The sequence below is a fragment of the Myxocyprinus asiaticus genome, chromosome 5 (assembly GCF_019703515.2).
Source record: "Myxocyprinus asiaticus isolate MX2 ecotype Aquarium Trade chromosome 5, UBuf_Myxa_2, whole genome shotgun sequence".
NCBI classification, from domain to species: domain Eukaryota; kingdom Metazoa; phylum Chordata; class Actinopteri; order Cypriniformes; family Catostomidae; genus Myxocyprinus; species Myxocyprinus asiaticus.
Window position 1 is genome coordinate 27952006 of NC_059348.1, and position 22796 is coordinate 27974801.

General features: G+C 37.3%; 1 protein-coding gene across 4 annotated transcripts; it reads right to left on the bottom strand.

Moving 5' to 3' along the window:
• Nucleotides 1-375: 375 nt before the first annotated feature.
• crtc1a (CREB regulated transcription coactivator 1a) lies at nucleotides 376-21407 on the bottom strand. 4 transcript variants are annotated; one of them, XM_051698255.1, is made up of 14 exons: nucleotides 21264-21407; nucleotides 19311-19427; nucleotides 19043-19182; nucleotides 18780-18839; nucleotides 17221-17315; nucleotides 16912-16976; nucleotides 16785-16828; nucleotides 16160-16371; nucleotides 14533-14681; nucleotides 10243-10419; nucleotides 9653-9757; nucleotides 7950-8036; nucleotides 6626-6806; nucleotides 376-6350 (listed from the first exon to the last, which is right to left on the bottom strand). In XM_051698255.1, exons 1-14 carry the CDS (start codon nucleotides 21387-21389, stop codon nucleotides 6199-6201), a joined length of 1710 nt encoding a protein of 569 aa, XP_051554215.1. In that variant the 5' UTR covers nucleotides 21390-21407; the 3' UTR covers nucleotides 376-6198. The 4 variants fall into 4 exon arrangements, with proteins under 4 accessions (XP_051554215.1, XP_051554214.1, XP_051554216.1 ...); XM_051698254.1 differs by having other exon boundaries at nucleotides 16912-16997; XM_051698256.1 differs by lacking the exon at nucleotides 9653-9757 and having other exon boundaries at nucleotides 16912-16997.
• Nucleotides 21408-22796: the final 1389 nt, after the last annotated feature.

Sequence of the window (22796 nt, forward strand, 5' to 3'; positions counted from 1 at the left end):
GTAAGTGCTTTTAGAAAATTATAAACTTCACATTTCTGTCTTTAAACCCTACAAAAAATGGCCCAATTCACTTTCATGTTTGTTTGTTTGTTTGTTTAAAGAAAAGGATGGACGATTCAAAATACATTTTTGTGGTAATCAACATTATGCCAGAAATGCTTTTGATTGAGCTTAACTTGTATGGAACCAGAAATCATCCTTTAAATATGACCAGGACATTTTCTTGACTGGTTTTGGGAGAATCACCCCAGCACACTGTGAATTTTTTAAACACTAAGCAATGTTACTCCAACAGATATGGATAAAAAGGATTAGTTATAAGCACAGGTAAAACAACAAAGAGCATAGAGGGAAAACAGAGCACTGACAAATAGATAAGCTTTTTTTTACATTTTTATTCAATTCAATAAACAAATATTTATGCAAAGGTACAAAGACTTAAGCTTCCACACAGAAAAATACAGTAAGGACAATGGAATTTAAGCTTGAAACATTTTGTTTTAAATAAGTAGCACACTTACACAGCCCATATTGTTTTATAATCTCTTTTGTTTTTATATATATTTCATAGAAAACATTTTGTATGAGGAACATATTTTCCATACATTTTTAAAGGGTCGGATAAACAAACACCACAAAGCTGCAAAGCTATGTTCCTGAAAGCTAGGTTTGCATATTTGGTGAGTATAATCATGTCCTGTTGCCAATAAAATAAAATAAAATGTTTGCAGTCAAATGTATGTGCAACATCTGAATTATATTACATTGAAAAAATAGAAATTAGCTGCCTTTGTAGAGATGTGAACCATAGAGACTGTTCACATTCTTTAGCACATACTGTAAGAGGATTTTAGAGTTTTGTTGTGTGTACATTTCAATCCTGCACTGGGTTGCATTGTCACCTCCCTTGCACTATAGCATAGTGTTTTTTTGTTTTTGTTTGTTTGTTTTACTTAATGAAAACAAACAAAAAGGATTCAAAACCACTTTTGAAAAAAATAAAAAATAAATAAATAATATATCTCTATCCAGTTGCATGACTTTCAGTAATGTAATAAGCAGAGAGATCTCAGAGCTTGATAACGGCACAAAAGCAGGACATCACATCAAAATTTATGGGTGTTTTAATATTCAGTACCATGCAGCAAATGTCCACCAAACATAAAGCAATTTTTCAGTATTAAAGGCTGAGGGGATTTACTGCAGTAAATGGCTGGTCAGGGAGATATTTTACATCAAGATAACTTAATTTTTTAAAGGTACTCCTAAAATATCTTTAAGTGAATTTTTACTGTAGGTCAACAAAGACTAGGGAGAGCCAGCCACTGTTGTAAAATGACAATTAAAAAGCATCTACACACTATCTTTAAAGAAAATAACTGTAGCTAAAAGTATTCAAAAGCATTATATTTAAAAAGGTAAAATTAACAAACTTTGGCTTTTTCCAATGGCTTGTCCATCACAGAGAAAAGTAAACAAGCACATTTGTCACAATTTATTTGTCTTGCACTTTGAACTGGGCATTTTGGCAAATGATTGATATGCAAACTACTTTCCTGGAATTAATTAAATAAACAAACTAACAAACAAACAAAAATGATTAGGACTTATCTTTTAAAAAGAGAGAAAGAACAACCACCACATGCACACACAAATGATTTTGAAAAGGTAAGATATGAATAAATAAAAATCTATTGGCACACTCAATGAAACAAGCATCACAATTAAAAATGACCAGACTTGTTATTGTTTGGGAAAACAAACAAACAAACAAACACACAAAAATACTATTGTATACTGCCATGCAAAGGCAAAACACAGTACCTTTTGTTAAAACTGAGTTTTAGTCTTAAGACTGTGATCTGCCCTGTGACAGACAAATCTGACAAAACTTTATGCTCAGATTCATGTCTAATCTGTGCATTACTGTGTGTATGTTCAAAACATTTGGCTGGACAACAAAAACAACAAAAGAGAAAATAAAAGGAAAAGGAATTTCTTAGTTTTAGTGTTGGCACAGTTATTGTGTTTTGCTTTTATAGGACAATATATTTAAGGTGTGTTTATCAGTGCAAATTAGGGGAATATAATACAGCCCAATAATTGTAAAAAAAAAAAAAAAAAAAAAAGGTAGTTTTTACAATACGATATATTTCCATTAATACCCAGATATTATATTACACAGGATAACCATCAAACTATCATTCAGATCTTAATATTTCAAATATAAATGATCATTTTAACTTGGTTTACTCCTTACTTGCAGAACCAAGAGTCGGTTTTAAACTTGACAGGGAAGTTAGAGAAATATTTTTAATACTTTCATTTGTTGCAGTTTTCAATTGTAAATACTGTAAAATATCTTATTTTTTCTTCATTGAGGACACTTGTGAATTAATTTTTTTTTTACTTTAACAAATCTACAGTAAACTTTCAGATATTTGGAAATCTAGGAAATGAGTGGATAAAGAAACCATAGCAAAGAAACCATACATCTACAACAATACACTGCAGCAAACAGACCTTGAGCTTGTGAAGACATTTACAGTACGTAAACATACAATTTTAAATGCACATACACAAGATAAACAAAAATCAAAGAACATCAGCCAGAAACAAATAGGTCTACTGTGCATAGTACAAAACAAAGACTTAAGAGGATATTGTTTCATAAAGCTTTGATAAGGTTCAGTGTATAGAGGCTGAAAAGCAAAACTGAATGTATATTTGCAGCAGGGATTTTTCTTTTACAGCTTGGCTAGAAATGTGAGCTCACTTTATAATGAACACATATTTGATGTGTATTTAAACCATGAGTTAGAGGAGTGTGAAACCCCTGAACAGTTTAGCATCCACTTCAAGCATTTTATAATGTAAAAACATACGGTTCCATATTGTTCAATACTTTATTTTTTTTACATACTCCTGATATTTAAGCTTTAATGTTTGTTTTTTAAAACAGAGAAATGTATAAGTGTAGCATTTATGTACATGAAGGCTGCATAAAAAAAAAAAAAAAAAAAGAAATAGCCTATTTTTAAGATTTACGCATTTCAATTTCATAACAAAATTCCATCAAATTGAACTGCACAATTTTTTACAAACTTAAAACTTGAATACGTTTTAGTTTAATTTAATTAAAGATTGAATTGTGTAATTTAAAGGAATTTTGTTATGAAATTGAAATGCGTAAATATTAAAAAAAGGCTAAAATATTTTGTGTACACATTATATACTCAAGTTGTGGTTTACAATGATTAAGAGCCTTTTCTTTTCTGCATGCTTTCATTTTTTGGCCAGAAATTCTCTGGACTTGTTCAATTCATGGTAAGGATATACCTCAATGCACAGATGAAAACTTAATAAAAGGTGAAACTGGTCTATGGTAAATTGAGATGCAGAACAGTAACCTGCCTTCATTGACACATTGTTAATATTGGGGAACTTTAATACTTTTCTAATACTACATAAAAAGTTATCTATTTTGCGTTGACCAAGTATAAAATCATAAATTGACAACAAATACTTTTTCCTTTTCAAAAATACTTGTCTTAGAGAAGGCAAAGTTGGCCAAACATAGGGGGAAAATAGACCCAGTGCACTTAACAGTCACTCAGAGGGGTATGAAAAATGTAGTGAATATCGGTTAAAGTGCCAAGTAAATGTAGAAAGTGATATTATGTAGTAAGTTCACGTAAATGCAAAGCACAAAATTAAAGATGAAAAAATGTCAGAATTAAAAGTGCACAGCTCATAATCACCAATACTCGTGATGGTAAGACATGCACACACACACAAAAAAAAAAAAAAAGAGACATAAGCGTTTGTACAATGCAGCCTCTTGCAAGTGAAATGGAATGATCACAACAATGCAGAGGGCAACTACTAAACACATGGAAAGTATACAAATGTCACAGTAACAAAAATAATGCTAGTTTCATTAATATGTTTGGTCCTACATAAAGTGATCAAATACATTCTGGTTTCAGAATGTATTTCAATGTTCTTTCAATGAGGCAGTCAAGTCAAGGAATATAACAGTAACTGATTACCTGACACATCCTTCCCGTCAATTCTATTACATTTTGAAAATATTTAACATGAACTTCATGACAATAGTCAAAGCACATGTTGGTCATGCTTCTGTGACAGAAAATGTACAGGATACAATCAGATCCCTTGCGAGAAGAATCCCTTTCCAAAATGGGGAATTAAAAACTTTTTCATGCACAGACTGCTTCTCTTTTGTCCTCTTTGCTGAAAATAGACAAAGCAGTCCATACAATATAATTAAAATGCAGCTGCACGGACTCAAGACCCACAGATGCTTTAAAAGCCGTACTGTTCTTTAAACAATTTCTTTAGTATGTCTGTGTTCTTGTATGTTAAATTATGCTTTGCATAGATATTATTCCAAATCTGATTATCCCCTTTTATGGAGTGAAATTTTACATGGATAACAATTTCTTAATATCTTTTTATATTTAGCATTTTGTTAGTTAATTTATACATCAAGATTGTATTAATGTTCTTTTCAAAAGGTTTTGTAAACAATATTCTCACACTTACAAAAGTGGTACAAGTATACAATATTCAGAGGAAATATGAGAAAAGATGAATGTGACAGAATTAAAAAGAGTAGTAAACCTCCCCTTTTGGGCATATGATATCATGAAGAAACCAGAAGACAAGTATGAGTGCAAAGACAACTTTTGTGATGAGTAACAGCAAATTTTACAGTACCAAATTCTTCTGTAAACAGAAAACAAACCTTCAATTGACAAAAACTCATCTTCTCAGTGTAAGGCAGATTCTGGTTATCACAGTGACTAGTTTTGATACATATATGCAAATGACCATTATGATCTTGTACTGTGGCTTCATATTTCTTTCCAAGTAAAGCAAAGAAATCTCACCTAAAAGTTTGCAGCATCATTTTGATTGTACCATATACACTGCATATTTCAGATGTGAAAGTGAAAGTTGAAGTGGAGATTTAGAAAAAGAAAAAAGAGACATCAATTTTGATCTGTTTCTCACCCACACCTATTATATCGCTTCTGAAGATATGGATTTAACCACTGGAGTCTTATGGCTTACTTTTATGTTTCCTTTATGTGATTTTTGGAGCTACAAAAAGGTCTGATCACCATTCACTTGCATTGTATGCACCTACAGAGCGGACATGTTCTTCTAAAAATCTTTGTGTTCTGCAGAAGAAAGTCATACACATCTGAGATGGCATGAGGGGGAGTAAATGAGAGAAATTTCATTTTTCGGTGAACTACCCTTTAAATGTGTGGATGTGTTTTTTTGTTGACAACCACATACAGTACAAATCATATTAGAATTTCCAATTGATGCAGATTAATTTGATCACAATCCTTACACAGTGCAAGCACTGTCATCTTTAGCCACATTAGCAGTGTTTAAGCTGTACCACTGCATTTAAGTATGAAAAAAAAATAGACATTTAAAAAAACATTACAATCATATGTTCAGACCAGACATACCGAAGAACTATAGCTGTCTTCGAGTACATAAGTGTTCATGTGGAAAGTTAAAATGTGTTGCATGTAATGCATGAGGACTATAATACTGCCCTTAAAACGGGGAGGATTAACACTCCTTTTTCACCATTATTGGTTTTATGAGAAACATCTGTTTAAGAAAACAAATTAGACACAGCTCATGGCAAACAATGCTTTTGGTGGCATATGCATGTATAAAAGTGCGTAAATAAATATTTGTCATAAAAAAAAACTGGCATGTAACACAGGCATGTATGACCGAGTGATAGGTGAGCCGACAGGCATCAGAAACAATGTGATTGGTGCTGCAGAGGAGTAGGAGGAGGATCTTATACAGTAAATGAAATGGAAGAACACACGATAGGGAGCTTACATAGTGTTGTCGCATTCACTCATATAGAGCTAAAGGAACTGCAATTGCTGAGGTGTGAGTGTTAAGAAATTATGGGCTGCTTTCTCAAAAGGTTGATTCGTTAGATGCGGCAGCACTGCTTACCATACTGTGGCAACATTCTCAGCAATGTCAGTGTCCGCCCGCTTTCCAGTAGGGAGGGTTTTGAGAAACATGGTCAGGTGTTCCCCAGACATGCTGTAGAGATGACAGCTTCTCTCCCACTTAACCACACCAATCTCAAATAAGGACAAATGAACATCATATACCCAAAGATTACAGCCTGTCCATCCGGAAAGCGTCTTCTGTTGCAGGGTCAGCAAGAACCATGTCAGGATCGTTGAGCATGTGCAAGCCGTCTAGTGTTAGTGGGTCAATTTTCAAATCATCCAGGGGGAACTGGGAATCTGCGTCAAAGCTCACATCACCTGTCAGAGAGTCAGACAACTCTTTGGATAGGATTGGATCATTTGAGGGAATTGCATTTATTATTTTATCTTGTGGAATGTACTTAAATATCTATCATGCAGCTTCTTCAGGGAAGTACTAAAAAAAAAAAAAAAAAAAAAAAGAATTTTGTATATCTTTAATTTTTGCAAAATGCTAAATTCTGAGCACTGGAACTGGCAACTGGAAATGAAATCTAACATACGCAAAGGTACAGGTAATATAATGCAATATCTAACTTGGTCAGATGCAATACCAGTGAGAATGATGTTGGGGATGTTCCCATGGCTGCTGTAGCCTAGCTGCTGCGCGTCCTGCAGGTTGCCGTGGATCCCGGTCAGGTTGAGCATTGCAGCTTGAGAGTAGTTAAGAGTGGAACACTCACTGTACAGACTGCTTGAGCTGATGGGATTCTCAAACATGTTGAACTGCTCCAGCTAAAGAATCACAACAATTGAATTACTATCAGAACTGTGCGCTGAAAGAATCTGTTTCATTCAAACAAGTGAGCGACAAGCAAAAGAAAGAAAAAAAAAGAATCTCTCAACTTGCATCTAACACTCCAACTCTCTGAATACTTTTCTTTTTGGCACTCTGAACTTGGAACAGCTTATATGCTTGGTTACCTGAAGCAAGCAGTTCTCACAATCTCAATATGCTTTAGTCAAGTTGCCCCCAAATCATTTATGAAAGAAAATATACATTTCATTAAGACAATAGTATTTCTGAATTATTTACAAAACATTAGTCATTATATTTTAATTATTATTTATTGACAGGCTTTTTGCCTTTGTTGTGTGCAGTTCTCACACACATTTGACCAAATTACTTTGATTATAAGGATTTTTCTAATTCATTTTATAGATATTGCATGCACCAAGAGCAATTTCTAGCCTATGAAATATTTTAGAACCTAATACCTAGTTTTCCGTGACTGTGCACTACTCTTGTATAGGACATAAGAGTAAATAAGAAAGCAGAGGGAGAAAGTAGGGGAATGGGATCCAGGTCGAATTTAAAGCTACACTAATTTCAGCCTATTTTTAAGACTTGCACATTTTTATTTAATAACAAAATTCCTTCAAATTGAAGTGTGTAATGTTTAACAAAATTACATTGCTACAATTATTTTTTTAATTATTTTATTAAATATTACTCAATTAATTTAGATGGAAATTTGTTATAAATTTGAAATGCGTAAATCTTAAAATCTTTTCTGTCATATGCGCGTGCGCTTCCCACTGTACCACAGCTCCATATTTTAAAGGCCAACCATTAAAGTATTATTTAATTAAGAGCAAAGTCTTTAGGACTCTTATGCTGGTTTCTCTAAAAGCTTTCAGCTGCCATCTAGTGGCTGCCACATGTTAGGGGCAAGGAGAAAATTCTTCCTGGACCTGTTCTGCCTTCTAATCTCTAAATGAATCACATAATAGGGGTTGGGGTGTTCCTAGAACTACACTTAAACTTTACGATTATACGTGATCTCTGGCCACAAAAACTTCTGAACGGGCTGTAACAGTTAAGGTACTTAAGTTGTTTTTTTTTTGTTTTTTTTACACAGGGTATAGTGTTCTTACCTGCTGAGACAAAGCACTGCTCTGCCGAGGAGAAAGCTGCTGGTCATAAAAGGCATCAGCAAAGACACTTCCGAGAATGGAGGAGTGCTAAATCAAGAACATATTAGAAAGAACCATTCATGATGAGGCTAATGATAATCAGTAGAGAAATTACTACTTTCACAAAGGCCTTAAAACAACATACTAAGCCCATGAGAGGATATTAATCCCCATGTAGACTACACATTTCACAAAGTCAAGTTTTGTGTCACAATTCATGATGCAAGAAAAATGACAACACCACTTGTGTTTAACCATGTTTGATGTGAAGGCATAACATGTCGCAGGCTGCAAGCATACTGTATAGAAATTCAACATCTTGTTGAAATTTCATAAAGCATATATGAACAGATGATCAAACAATCTCAAATCACAAATTGCACATCACTGCAGTCCTGTGTTCATCATTGCTGATCTTTTGTAGAGGCTGTTACCAGAAGAGAGCACAGCAAATTTCTAATATTTAGAAGAGATCAACTAAATATCTCTTCCTGAACATAACACAACAAATAGGAAACAAAAATAAATCACAAAAATAAACGTTGGTGCATTCCATCTGGCTTCCAACTAAAGCTTACAAAGCAAAAATCTGTGAATGTTTAAGAAAACATGTCACATCTATCACATCAGTGAGAGGGATTTGATCCAGCTTTTCAGATTTTCAAATGATTGAAAGACTTCTAGAAACATCATGTGATAATATCAACTTGCAAGTACACAAATGTCTATTATATGAATATTAGTTTTCAGCCAATCTGTAATTCACTCACATTTTCTTACAATCATTTTTAAAGGGATATTCACCCAAAAATGAAAATTCTCTCATCATTTACTCATGCCATCCCAGATGTGTATGCCTTTCTTTCTTTTGCAGAACACAAATGAAGATTTTGGGAGAATATCGCAGCTCTATAGGTCCATACATTGCAAATGAATGGTGGCCAGACATTTGAAGCTCCAAAAATCACATAAAGGAAAAATAAAAGTAATCCAAATGACTCCAGTGTTTAAATCCATATCTTCAGAAGCAATTTAATAGGTGTGGGTGAGAAACAGAACAATATTTAAGTCCTTTTTTTACTCTGTTTCTCACCCACACTTATCATATCACTTCTGAAGACATGGATTTAATTACTGTTGTGGATTACTTTTAGGTTACCTTTGTGTGCTTTTTGGAGCTACAAAAGGTCTGATCACCATTCACTTGCATTGTACTGTATGGACCTACAGAGATTTTCTTTGTTTGTGTTCAGCAGAAGAAGGTCATACACATCTGGAATGGCATGAGGGTGAGTAAATGATGAGAATTTTCATTTTTGGGTGAACTATCCCTTTAACATTTCGAAGGATTACAATTATGTTCCAAGCTTCAAACTGACAATCAAAAAAGTTGCATAATATGCACATGGTTCAGTGAGAGGATGTGTAACAGGAATGGTAATTTCACGGAGAGTATGGCGTACATTACAATTATATCGCTACTCAGAATGATACACAAAAGACTAAGGTGGTGCTCAGACACATGGTGAAGCAGCTGGGATCAGAGAGACTGGTAGACACGACTGGACTAGGACACACATAGCGGCTAATAGCACAGGCTCCAAATCGGCTCCAAACAAAACAAACTACAGGGAGGAAGCAGCAGCTGCTGGATTCGCCCTTACTTGAGGCGAGCCCCCTGGAGAGAAGCCTTGATTGGAGACAGGAGAAGTCGGAGACTGATTGGCTGAAGACCCCACCCTACAGCGGTACTGCTGGAGGGAAGCAGCCTACATGGGACAACACCAAGTTAGACCAACAGAGCCCCTGTAGGGGACCTCTGAAAGGCAACCGTCATGTATCGTTGGAGACTCAGGTTACAAGGCCTCTCAAACAACAGTTACAAAATTTAGTCTTTTATTACTTAACTATGTAGTCAAAATTTTGCAGCCAGCACACTTTAATCAAGACATTGACTTTATTAATAAAGAAAATATTTTTTTTCCTGCTTTACTTGATAGTACCAATATCCAGGTCTCTTCATTAGGGTATTGTCAAGACTAAGAAAAATGTTAAAAAGAACAAGTCGAGAACTGAAAAGAGTAAGCGTCTTATTTATTAGGCACCATAAACACTGCTGTTGAAACTCATTTTAAGATCATTATCTTTATAAAAATGATTTTATCGGTTCACAATCTTTCGGACAGACCTACATGACAGAGTTCTAGAAAGCCACTGGAGACCTAAGGATCTACAGATAGAGATGTGATCTTACCGTGTTAATATCAATGCCCACAGAGGTCTGTGTCTGGCTTCCAGAGACAGGTGGCAGCTGAGTGTTCTGCTGGAGCTGAGGAAGTCTACTGACCCCCTGTGTCTGCGTGGATGGCTGACTGAAGAAAGCATACTGAGCCAACTGCTGCTCCAGCATCATGGCATCTATTGTCTCCGCCTATTTAACATGGATCAAGATAGAGACAGTCTTTCAGTATCTGAGTGAGTTTATTATTCCAAACCTGCTAGACAGGGTTCCTACACTTTTTGACAAATTAATTTTCATTACTTTTCCATGACCTATTCTGTTCATTCCGGGAACCAATATTTGGAATTAATGGTTTTAAACGACTACATTTTCTAGTGTACACATGTCTCCAGTAAGACCCCAAAAGGAATAGTTCACCCAAAAATGAAAATTCTCTTCATTTATCATTACGTATCATTTACTCACCCTTTTGCCATCGTAGATGTGCATGACTTTCTTTCATCTGCTGAACTCAAATGAAGATTTTTAGAAGAATATTTCAGCTCTTTTGGTCCATACAATATAAGTGAATGGGTGCCAACATTTTTAAGCTCCAAAAATCACACAAGACAGTGATTAAATCTATATCTTCAGAAGCGATATGATAGGTGTGGGTGAGAAACAGATCACTTTTACCTTCGTGTGTTTTTGGCGATTCACATTCTTCATGCATATCGCCCACTACTGGGCAGGGAGAAGAATTTCAAGCAAAAAATTACTTAAATATTGATCTGTTTCTCACCCACACCCATCATATCACTTCTAAAAAAAATTGGATTAAAACACTGGAGTTGTATGGAACTACAGAGCTGAGATATTCTTCTAAAAATCATAATTTGTGTTCTGCAGAAGAAAGTCATGCACATCTGGGTTGGCTTGAGGGTAAGTAAATGATGAGAACATTTTCAGCTTTGGGTGAACTATCCCTTTAACAGACAGACTGATTTTTTTCAACTTGCGGGCAAGTTTTCCTCTGCACAAGCACCAACAAAGAGCAATTCCCTGAAATTTCCAGAAACTCCATGGGAACCTTGCTGGATCAATGAGGGTAATTGCAGACCTACTCAACAGTGCAGGCAGAATTCAAGTTGGTGTGAATTGAATGAGCAAAATTACATTCCAGCATCCTTTTACTTCTCATTTATCCAAACGCAACCCACACAACCTACAGCCACTTTGCACTTCAGCACCTGCTCCACTCTCTTTCTCAGTGGGACTCTGGAACTGCCAGTCAGCTGTGAACAAAGCTGACTTCATTCCAGCCTTTGCCACACAACCCACCCTCAGCAACCTGGCACTGACGGAAACATCGATACATCCAGAGGATACAGCAACACCTGCTGCTCTCTCCAACAACTTCTCTCACACACCTCGACACACCGGTAGGGGTGGGGGAACAGGTTTGCTCATTCATAACAACTGGACTTTTTCACCACACTCTTCACTATGTAACAATACTACTTTTGAATTTCATGCTATTACTACAATGCAACCCACAAAAATACATGTTGTTGTTGTTATCTATCACCCTCCAGGTCAGCTGACAAACTTTCAGGAGTTGGATGTCCTGCTGTCCTCCTTGCCGGAGGATGGTAGGCCACTTGTGGTTCTTGGTGATTTCAACATACACCAAGACAAGCCCCAGGCCACTGAACTGAATACTCTTCTGGCCTCATTTGACTTGGAAAGACTACACACCACAGCAACTCACAGATCGGGCAACCAGCTGGACCTCATTTTTACACATAACTGTACCAACTCAAACATTCTTGTTATTCCGTTACATGTCTCTGATCACTACTTTGTTCAATTCAACATGACTCTCCCATCTACATTAAAACAGACTCCACCTTTGGTTCTCTTTCACCCTCTCGCCTTTCCACTGCTGTCTCTACCTCTCTTCCCACACTAAATGTATTTTCCATGCTTGATGTAAACACTGCCACAGACACACTAAGCTCTACTTTAACAACCTGTCTAGACAACATCTGTCCTCTCTCCTCTAGCCCAGCATGTACTACACCACCTACCCCCTGGCTGTCTGATGTCCTTCATGAACATCGGACTGACCTCAGGGCAGCTGAGAGGAGATGGCGGAAATCTAAAGATCCATCAGATCTAGGCAAGTATCAGTCTCTGCTTGCAACTTTTTCAGATAACGTTAAATCTGCAAAAACCTCCTATTACCAGAACAAGATCAACAGCACCACAGACACTCGCAGCTTGTTTAGAACATTCAACACACTTCTCTGCCCTCCCCCTTCACCACCTGACACATCACTGACAGCAGATGTCTTCACCACATTTTTTACTAATAAGGTTACAACCATCAGCAATACATTCTTAGCACCACACCCTGTCAAACAACTGTCTCCTGTATGCAACTCTTCTGTCTCTATGTTCTCTCCTCTGACTGACACGGAGGCCTCTAAACTCCTCCTCTCCAACCACCCCACCACCTGTTCCTTTGACCCCATTCCTTCTCACCTTCTCCAGGCCATCTCTCCATCCATCCTACCTGCACTCACACACATAATTAACACGTCTCTACTTACAGGCACTTTTCCCAATACATTTAAGCAGGCTCAAGTAACCCCGCTGCTGAAGAAACCCGCACTTAACCCCACACAAATACAACACTACAGACCAGTCTCTCTCATACCATTCATAGCAAAAACACTTGAAAGGGAAGTTTTCAATCAAATATCTGCCCATCTCTCACAGAACAAGCTGCTGGATGACAATCAGTCAGGCTTCAAAAGTGGACACTCCACCGAGACTGCCCTGCTGTCTATCACAGAGTCACCGAGACAGGCGAAAGCTGAATCCAGGTCATCCATCCTGATTCTGCTGGACCTTTCTGCAGCCTTTGACACAGTCAACCATCAGATCTTACTCTCCACCCTCTCTTCACTGGGCATCACAGGAACTGTGCTTGACTGGTTTAATTCCTCTCTCTCAGGTAGGTCCTTCAAGGTAGCTGGAGTGGTGAGGTATCCAAGCCACATCAGCTACTTACTGGGGTACCTCAGGGCTCAGTGCTTGGGCCACTCTTCTTCTCTATATACACACTATCACTGGGACCAATCATTCAGGCACATGGTTTCTCTTACCACTGCTATGCTGATGACACGCAACTCTACTTGTCTTTCCAGCCCAACGACACCACAGTGACTGCTCGAATCTCTGCCCGCCTGGCAGACATCTCTGCCTGGATGAAGGAACACCACCTGCAACTCAACCAAGCCAAGACCGAACTCCTTGTCTTTCCAGCCAACCCTGCTGTTGAACACAACATCACCATGCAGCTGGGTGCAACTACAGTAACGCCTTCCAAAACGGTCAGAAATCTAGGGGTAACCATCGATAAACTAAATCTCAAAGACCGCAAGATCATGTAGATTTACACTACAATATCAGGAAGACCCTTCCTCTCTGAACATGCCACACAACTGCTTGTTCAGTCACTTGTCATAACTAGATTGGACTACTGTAACACTCTCATTGCAGGCCTCCCTGCATGTGCAATTAGACCCCTGCAAATGATCCAGAATGCAGCAGCACGTCTGGTCTTTAATGAACCAAAGAGAGTGCATGTTACACCACTACTTGTCTCTCTCCACTGGCTGCCGGTTGATGTACGTATCAATTTCTAGGCTCTGATGCTGGCATACAGAACAGTCACTGGGTCTGCTCCAGCATACCTAAAATCATTTCTGCAGAGCTACGCACCCACTAGAAGCCTGCGGTCGGCTAAGGAACGTCACCTTGATATACCAACACAAAGAGGCACCAAAACACTTTCCCGGACTTTCAGCTTCATCATACCACGTTGGTGGAATGACCTTCCCAACTCCATCCGTGAAGCTGACTCACTCTCTGTCTTCAAAAAATTACTAAAAACACATCTTTTCCATAAGCACTTAACCAGTCACTTAAAAAAAATTATTGCGCTTTAATCGGTTTTGAATACTATTCTGATGCTAATGAAACTTTGTAATATGGCACTTTTCATACCACTGTCTCCTTAAGATGATTCACTTGTGTTTTCCTCTTCTGTAAGTCGCTTTGGATAAAGCGTCTGCCAAATGAATAAATGTATATGAAAATGTAAATTTATCAGTCACACCTGCAAGGCAGGTGACAATATATGTTCCTTCACAATTCCTCCTGGAACGAAGAGGAAGAACTCCATGTGCCTTCTGTAATAACACCTCAAATTAGTCCTTACAGACTTTCAGTTGGAGGTCTGAGAGCAGTTACCTGTGCTAGAGAGAGTGGAGGAGAGAGGGTGGGCGACAGCTGCTGAAGACTCTGATGCTGCTGGGAGTCAGTGTTCAGAATCAGAGGAACCACATTCTCATGCCGGCGTTGAACACTCCCTGTCACTGTAGGCTGTGCTGATGTCATACCTGATAAGACAAGGCATTTAGAACTCACATTACGGAGAAGCTCTTCAGATGCTAATTAAATTGTAACCTAATGATTTTCAAAGTCAGTGTGAAAATTACTTTTGGTATGCTCCAAGTCGGTTTTAAAGGGATCATGACATGAGGAATCAAATTTACCTTGATCTTGTGACATAAGAGGTCATTGTACTATAAAAACTAACTGTAAGTTTCAGAACTCAAAACGTCCTCCACACTGCAAAAAATGCATTTGTTTAATTATCAGTGTTATTTAATGGTTTTACCCAGATAAGCTGGTATCTAAACTGGTCAAAAAGTGTGAGACCACACTAAAAATGTGAAATTCAAAATTTAATTGAGCCTGTTTCCACCTGGTATTAAGATGTGTTTTTGGTGGTCTGTTCACAAGTGGTCAGCCCAAAATTCAGGTGGAAACGGGGTCCAAAATATTTTGTAATCAAGTTGGTTATTTGCGCCTTTAAAAAGGAAATAACCGTCTGATCTGAAAATTTGAAAAAGCAGATACATACACAAGCATGAGAACTTCATGGATATTCTTCAGTGTGTCAGATATCAACAAAAGGAGACAAATGTCAAACACACACATCTGAAACTCAGGTTAATACAGGTACTCTACTTATATAAAGTAGAAATGTTGCATTTGTGCCTAGATCATATTTCAGATGCATTTTATTTTCAGATGCAGGGTTTTCTTGCACTTTTTGTCTTTTATTACTTTTTTGCTATTTAACTATCATGCAGTAACACAATGACATAGTGATTGATGCATTTCATCATGAAATAAGAGACTCTCCCATCGAAATTTGATCACAAATGGTCACAGGAGACGCATGAGACGCATGCTAATACCAGGTGTGAACAGCAATACGTCTCAGCTGACCACTTGTGATTGAATCACTAAAAGCTTCTCAATACAAGGTGGAAAGAGGGCCATTTAAGCCTGAAAATAGACAACGTTTTAGGATTTTAACAATAGAAAATGTATAACGTAAGATAAAAAAAGAAATTTTTAAAATTCTGCACTATTACTAGGTCACTTGACAGAATAAGCACATTTGTGACATTGATCATGTGAAACGCCTCTGCACAAAAGGGAACATTCTCAAATCTTGCTGGAATAACGTAAATCATTAGGTTATGCACAGCGCAAAAAAAATAAAAATAAAAAGCTGAGTCAGCTCAAATACATGTTGTCTATAAAGCAAAAGTGAACATACCAAATACTATAAATTCTCAAATTCATGTTGATTTGTTCATGTCAAATTAACTTGTAGTTTCAGACTTTTGGACCTCACTGTATGCATGGGCTCATCTTGCCCACAAATGTCCAAAAATCCAAAGGTTAACCTTTGTAATCAGATGTCTGCAACCACAACAGCATTTAATAGCGCTTTAAAAAACATAGGACATCTTTACATTCACATGGAGTGTATATCATTGTGTATGGGTGTGTGAATTACCTTGGCTGGCAGAAGTGAGGCCCATGTGAGTGTTGGCCAGATTGCTAGTGCTGTTGGAGGCACTGAGAGAGGAGGAAGAGTCATCAGGGTCCAGAGGTGTGGGGAGAGGAGGGGGGATCTGGATGTTAGTGAGGTCTGGCAGAGAGCCGCCTGTGTTGTGTGTCGCTGGGATTAAAGATGCAGTCATTTCCTGATCTGGAGATGGAAATATGCTGGGGATGAGACATGAGGGATGTTAGAAGTAACCATGTAATTTGGTATGGCTCAACAGAAAAAAGCCCTTTGTAAACACTGCAGATCGTAGTTTACAGTATGCCGCCTACTTAATTATCTCCATATACAGAAAAGCCTTAAGTTAACTGCTATCAAGAGTATTTTACCAACATGACAAAACACAGTCAGTACTTTTTATGATCTGATAAAAATAACACCGTTATAAAGGATTGGCAATGTCCAGATGGTTATTAGGTTGACAGAGAGAGGGATAATAGTTTGCTTTGATGAACATTGCCTTTGCAACCATCAGTAGAAAGGTGCTGCATGGCCAGTCCATTCACCTACCATCTACTTTATGCCGAGTTTGCATAAAGAAAACCTGAAAAACATCTAATGAAACCAAACTTACCTGATTCCTGGTATTTTGTTTGACTTGGGTCTTGATGAAGTATTCTATGAAAAAAAACAAACAAACATAAAAAGTCAACAAAAGAACACATGAAAACAATAGTAAAGCAATATATTTTAAAATGTACCTTTTTATGTTCCCATATCTGTTTTTGACCTTCTTTGTCCATGTCACTTTCTGATTCCCCTGTTCCTGGCATAGTAAGAAGAAGAACTAGTACATAGAGAGGGACGAAAGCATACAGTGGAACACGTGTGGGGAAAATTCTACAGGTTAGAGTTTACTTAAACCTTTTAATTGACATAGAAGACTGATTAATAGAGTCTCCGTTGAAAGTACAAGAAAACCCAAATCAAATAAATACAAATTAAGTATTTTCTGGTATTAATGTGGCAAGAAATTGAAAGGGAACATAAAACTCAAATATTTTATGAACCTTGTTTTAGCTGCGATTCTTGAGATCCTCCTGTAAATGCATCTTGTGGGTTTTGGTTCAAAGTGCTCTGGTGCAGGGCAGAATCTGAGTTGGTCCTACAGAACAAGCCCAAAGAAACCATATTAAGCAAATGAAAGACCCAGTTAACAGCTAATGAGCTTAAAGGGATAGTTTGCCCAAAAATGAAAATTCTCTCATCATTTACTCATCCACATGCCATCTCCAGTGTGCATGACTTACTTTCTTTTGCAGAACACAAATGAAGATTTTTAGAAGAATATCTCAGCTCTGTTGGTCCTCACAATGCAAGTGAATGGTGACCAGAACTTAGGTCCAAAAATGACATAGAGGAGGCATAAAATAATCCATAAGACTCCAGTGGTTAAATCCATATCTTCTGAAGCAATATGATTGGTGTGGGTGAGAAACAGATAATATTTAAGTCCTTTTTTACTATCAATTTCCACCTTTGACCAGCCTCAACCAGTAGGTGGATGAATGTGAAAGTGACAGTCACTTCCACACTAGAATGTGAAAGTGTATATTTACAGTTAAAAAAGGACATAAATATTGATCTGTTTCTCACCCACACCTATCATATTGCTTCAGAAGACATGGATTTAACCACTGGAGTCTTATGGACTACTTTTATACTGCCTTTTGGACCTTCAAAGTTCTGGTCACCATTCACTTGCATTGTGAGGACCAACAGAGCTGAAATATTCTTTTAAAAATCTTTGTTTGTGTCCAGCAGAAGAAAGTCATACACATCTGGGATGGCATGTGGGCGAGTAAATGATGAGTGAACTATCCATTGAAATGTTTGAATACAAATGCTTCTTGAATTTTTTACTCATCTCTGGGTGGCTGATATAATTATCTTATATGTATATCATTTACAATTTAATGATAGTAAACGATATGTACAAATAATTGCTGAAATTAAATTAATGTAATTAGTGGATTTAAAATTAATTTACACAATATTTCTTCAAAATCCACTCAAAATCCACTGAAAAAGCTATTGGTAGATTTTGACAGTGACACTACAACTTCTGTTAGTCAGCTAAATGAACAGTTATTGGCCAATGATTTACTCAAAAATTGCCAACTGCCATCCGATTAATCGGCCTGGACAATATATCGATCTGTATACAATATTACAATATTTTATTCAATATATTAAAATATTATATAAAATAATATATACTTGTAAAAAGTTTATAATGTACTACAATGTGTAGGTGTTTAATGGTAAAAAGATATAAACAAACATTTAATTTAAAGATACTAGCTCAGCAGGAAAATTTGAAATGGCAGTAGTGGTGTAATAGAGTCAACAGACATCTAGCAAAATTTGAATGTTTAACTTCAACTGTAATCAACAACATCAAGTAAACACAATAATTCCGAGTATATTCTGCATGCACTTTCTTTCATTTTAAGGTGCTATGAAAGACAATAATAGACATTCAATTTAAAGAGCTATCTGGCTTGCTAGTCCTGTACATACGTATGATCTTCAACAAAGTGCAAACAAATTTTGTGATAAACTCTACCTCCTCCAGCTTGTATCAGGTGGGGGTGACAGATACACAGAGGCATAGGGACAGCTATCAATGTGAGACTCAACATTAAGGAAATCGTTATGTAAGAATGATCAAAGAGATAAAACCTAAACACTGAGACTCACTGGTAAAAACTGGAAACAAGTATATTTTTTTGTATGCTACACTGACCAAAAACAGTGCAGTTTTTCCTGTCCTTACAAAATTTCTCAGCCTGTTATTCCTCTGCATTCATGATTAGACTGGTAAAGGATATCTGACGGCCATGTTTGTCCACAGAGATGGGTCTGCGGTGAGGGGACGTCATCCGATTTCGGTCTCGATAGACCCTGTCTACCAGCCCATGGTGACGAGTCGTTCTAATTGTGTCCAACCCTGAATTCTGAAAAAAAGTCTGCCAAATGCCAACATACACAAACAACATTTCAGTACATATACTGATAGTAGTATATGAACATTCAACATCTCTATTCATGCGCATACCCATATTAACTTAGTTTTACCTGTAAGAGCTCTCCTCACCTGAAAGGAAAGGTCAGTGGTGGTGTTTCCAATCTGATTGACATTAGGCAAAGAGCCACCATAGTACTGTCCTCGGTTCTGACCAAGCTGTAAATACTGTGTCTTCTGTAACTGTAACTGCAAGAAAGAAAACAAATAACCCATAAAGCTGAGAGACATCAAAATAAACATCCCAAATTTCAAATGTAATCAACATTTATGATTTCAATAAGCATTACTTGTGAGACAGTGTCGTAGCTAAATATCTAGTTTAGTAGTAAGCTATCCCTGAAACTTCTCCTGAAGTATTTGTGTGCATGTGGTAAGGCATGGAAACAATTCCACTGGCCCCAGTCATGTCGTTGGTGGCCATCCATATAAAGACAAAGCATGTAATTTCTACACCCCTAGCATCACCAGACAGAACTGCAAAAATATTCACTGGTTTCCAACAGATTATAGAATCTGCTGCCATCTCAGATGTGTATGACTTTCTTTCTTCTGCAGAACACAAAGATTTTTAGAAGAATATTTCAGCTCTGTAGGTCCATTCAATACAAGTGACCAAAACTTTGATGCTCCAAAAAGCACATAAAGGCATCATAAAATAAAAGCATATAATTCCAGTGTTTCAATCCATGTCTTCTGAAGCGATCTAATCGGTTCTGCATGAGAAGTGAGAACAAACCAAAATATAACTCCCTATTCACTGTATATCTTGACATCAGCAGTCTCCTTGGCGATCATGATTTCAAGCTCGTTTGCTCTTTCTACTGCCATCTAGCACTCTGCGCATGCATCAAGCATTAAGATGTGTAATCGAGCACGATCGTGCCTAGAGACTGCAATGGCAATATATACAGTGAAAAAGAAGTTCTACAGTGTTCTGTTCTCACCCAAACTGCTTAGATAGCTTCAGAAAAACCACTTGAGTCCACTTTGAATATGGATTACCTTTATGTGCTTTTTGGAGCTTCAATGTTTTGGTCACCATTCATTTGTATTGTGTGGACCTACAGAGTTGAGATATTCTTCTAAAAATATTAGTTTTTGTTCAGCAGATGAAAGAAAGTCAAACACATCTGGGATGGCATGAGGGTGAGTAAATGATGAGAGAACTGTCATTAATTGGTGCCTGAAACACTCCATTGAAGCTGTATTTTTTCATGCATGGTATCAAACCATACATGTTATTTATGGTAGTAATGACGAGTTCAAACAGGCATGGACTTAGTTTAGCATGATCCATTTTCTCTGAAATAATGCATTGGCCGTTAAAAAAAATCAGTACACAAATGAGATTAAACAGCAACACCAAGAACGCAAAAACAAAAACTGTTAGAATCACAACACGCTTGGCGGCATTAGTGTATATCCTGGGTGGGATGCAAGTGAAGTGCCAAAGGCAAACATCACATGTTTGCTGGAGCCATTGTTTTGGGAATAAGTGCATCGGAAAACAAGGCATAGCAAAGAATGCTGAGTGAATAAATAATTCAGCACACACGCTTGTACATAAACACCCATTCAAACATCCAGGCTTAAACCTTCAGTAAAGAATGGCATCTGAAATTCATATTTATATGCTAAATTGTCCATTACAAACGCGTTTAAGAGACACAGCACTGGATATGGCCTTGATGACAGTCCAGCTACAATTGCGAGAGACTCTAATGTGGGCTGTCAGACACACATGCTCAACCCATTCACACTGCAGCTGTGAGCATGACAACTTTAATAAGGCCTCATCGTCGTGACTGTGTGTTTATGATCAAAATATCTCAACGACGTCCAAAAGAAGGCTTTCGGTTAACGAATGCTAGACATAAACGCACACTAGAGAGGGGCGTTTGTTATTGTTTACGTCTCGACAGGCGGGTTCAGTGCGTGTCTTATCAACACAAACTGTGCCCCGCACCTCGGTCTGCTAATGAACGCTGTCATAACAGGAAAAAAAAAAAAACAGACACTTACACGGGCCGCCCGAGTGATACTCAGGTCTTTCATCACCTCCTCGAACGCTGCTGTCTCTTCCGCTTGCTTCTGGTTGTGCAACGCGATCTTTTCGCTGAATTTTCGCGGATTATTCGAGGACGCCATGTTTTGCTCCTCTCTGGCTCGCTGTAATGATGTCCGATTCGCGAGCAAATCGTTCATTTGAATAATGACTCGTTTGAACCGATTCTCAAAGCTTTGGTAGATTACCCAACTGAAAGTAATTACTTTGTTTAGGAGTAAAACTGTAACATGAGAGCAATGTTGTTAACAAAAGGCAACAATTAATATTAGTAATATTATTCATTAAATTACTTTCAAAACTAGTGTTAATGATATTCTTAACAATCATGTTGTTATTAATAACCTAATTTCGAAGCAATAAACAACATTTGACGCAATATATAACCTAACAGTGGAAACACTGATATAAACATCTATTTTACTACAATAAATGAACGTAAATGTCGCACGGCACTTCTAAGAGCACTTTTGAGTGGTGACTTGGTTGTGAACACTCATATTTAATTAAATAATTGTACATACCCCTACCTTGCACATGTACATATGCCATTCTATGTTATATGTCCTATTTTTTTGTAGCCTACGTCTATTTATACTCTTACCTTGTTTTATAATCTGTCTCACTGTAATGTTCTGTGTGCACTTGCTTGCTTGTTTCTCCTAAAAAAATAAAATAAATAAATAAAAAAGTTATCTTGTGTACGTGAGCACACTTGGCAATAAAGCTCATTGTGATTCGTTCTTAGAACCTGTTTAATGAAACTGAATGTCCGAACGAATCGATTCGCTCAACTGAATCGGACTTCCCAACGCTAGTTCAATGAGAGACGCAGCTGCCTGCGCGTGTGGGTGTCCACGCACATCTGGACTGGAGCGCGCCAGTTCTTATGTTCTACAGGGATCTGAGGATTATATGAATGCAGTAGACTTGACTGTCAACTGTCTGTCCGCACTGTGCCAAATGTTAACAAATGACAGTTCCACTCAGTCCCACCAGTCATGATTTATGAATATCTTGATTAATGTAATACGCACGTCTGCTCAAAGCTTTTATTTGTTTAGTCTCCTTGCTCTTTGGTTTTGTCAGTGTCTGGGCTTGCAGCTGTCACAGTGCATCTGATCAATAGGAAATGAAACTGCTTTAATTTCTGTGACAGTGAAAGGACAATTAAACAGAACCTTATGAAATAGCGAAGGAGGAAGTCATACACAGCATCAGCTACAGGTCTCATGGGGGATTTTTCTAATAGAGAAATAGAAGTTCTGTTTAAAAGCGATAACAATCACCAAGATGTTACACAACATGTGGTAGTTTCATAGCTTTTCCTTTTAGTAGCAACTGCTAAAACTTTCGCGCCTAACTGTTGGTCTCTGTTTCTTGATACTTGATTAAACATTTTTATAAGTAATCTTTATTCATTGCATGTCTGAAAATATAGAAGAGGTGAAGTGAGATTCATGTGAGTTGAAGGTGACGCTTTTGTTAGC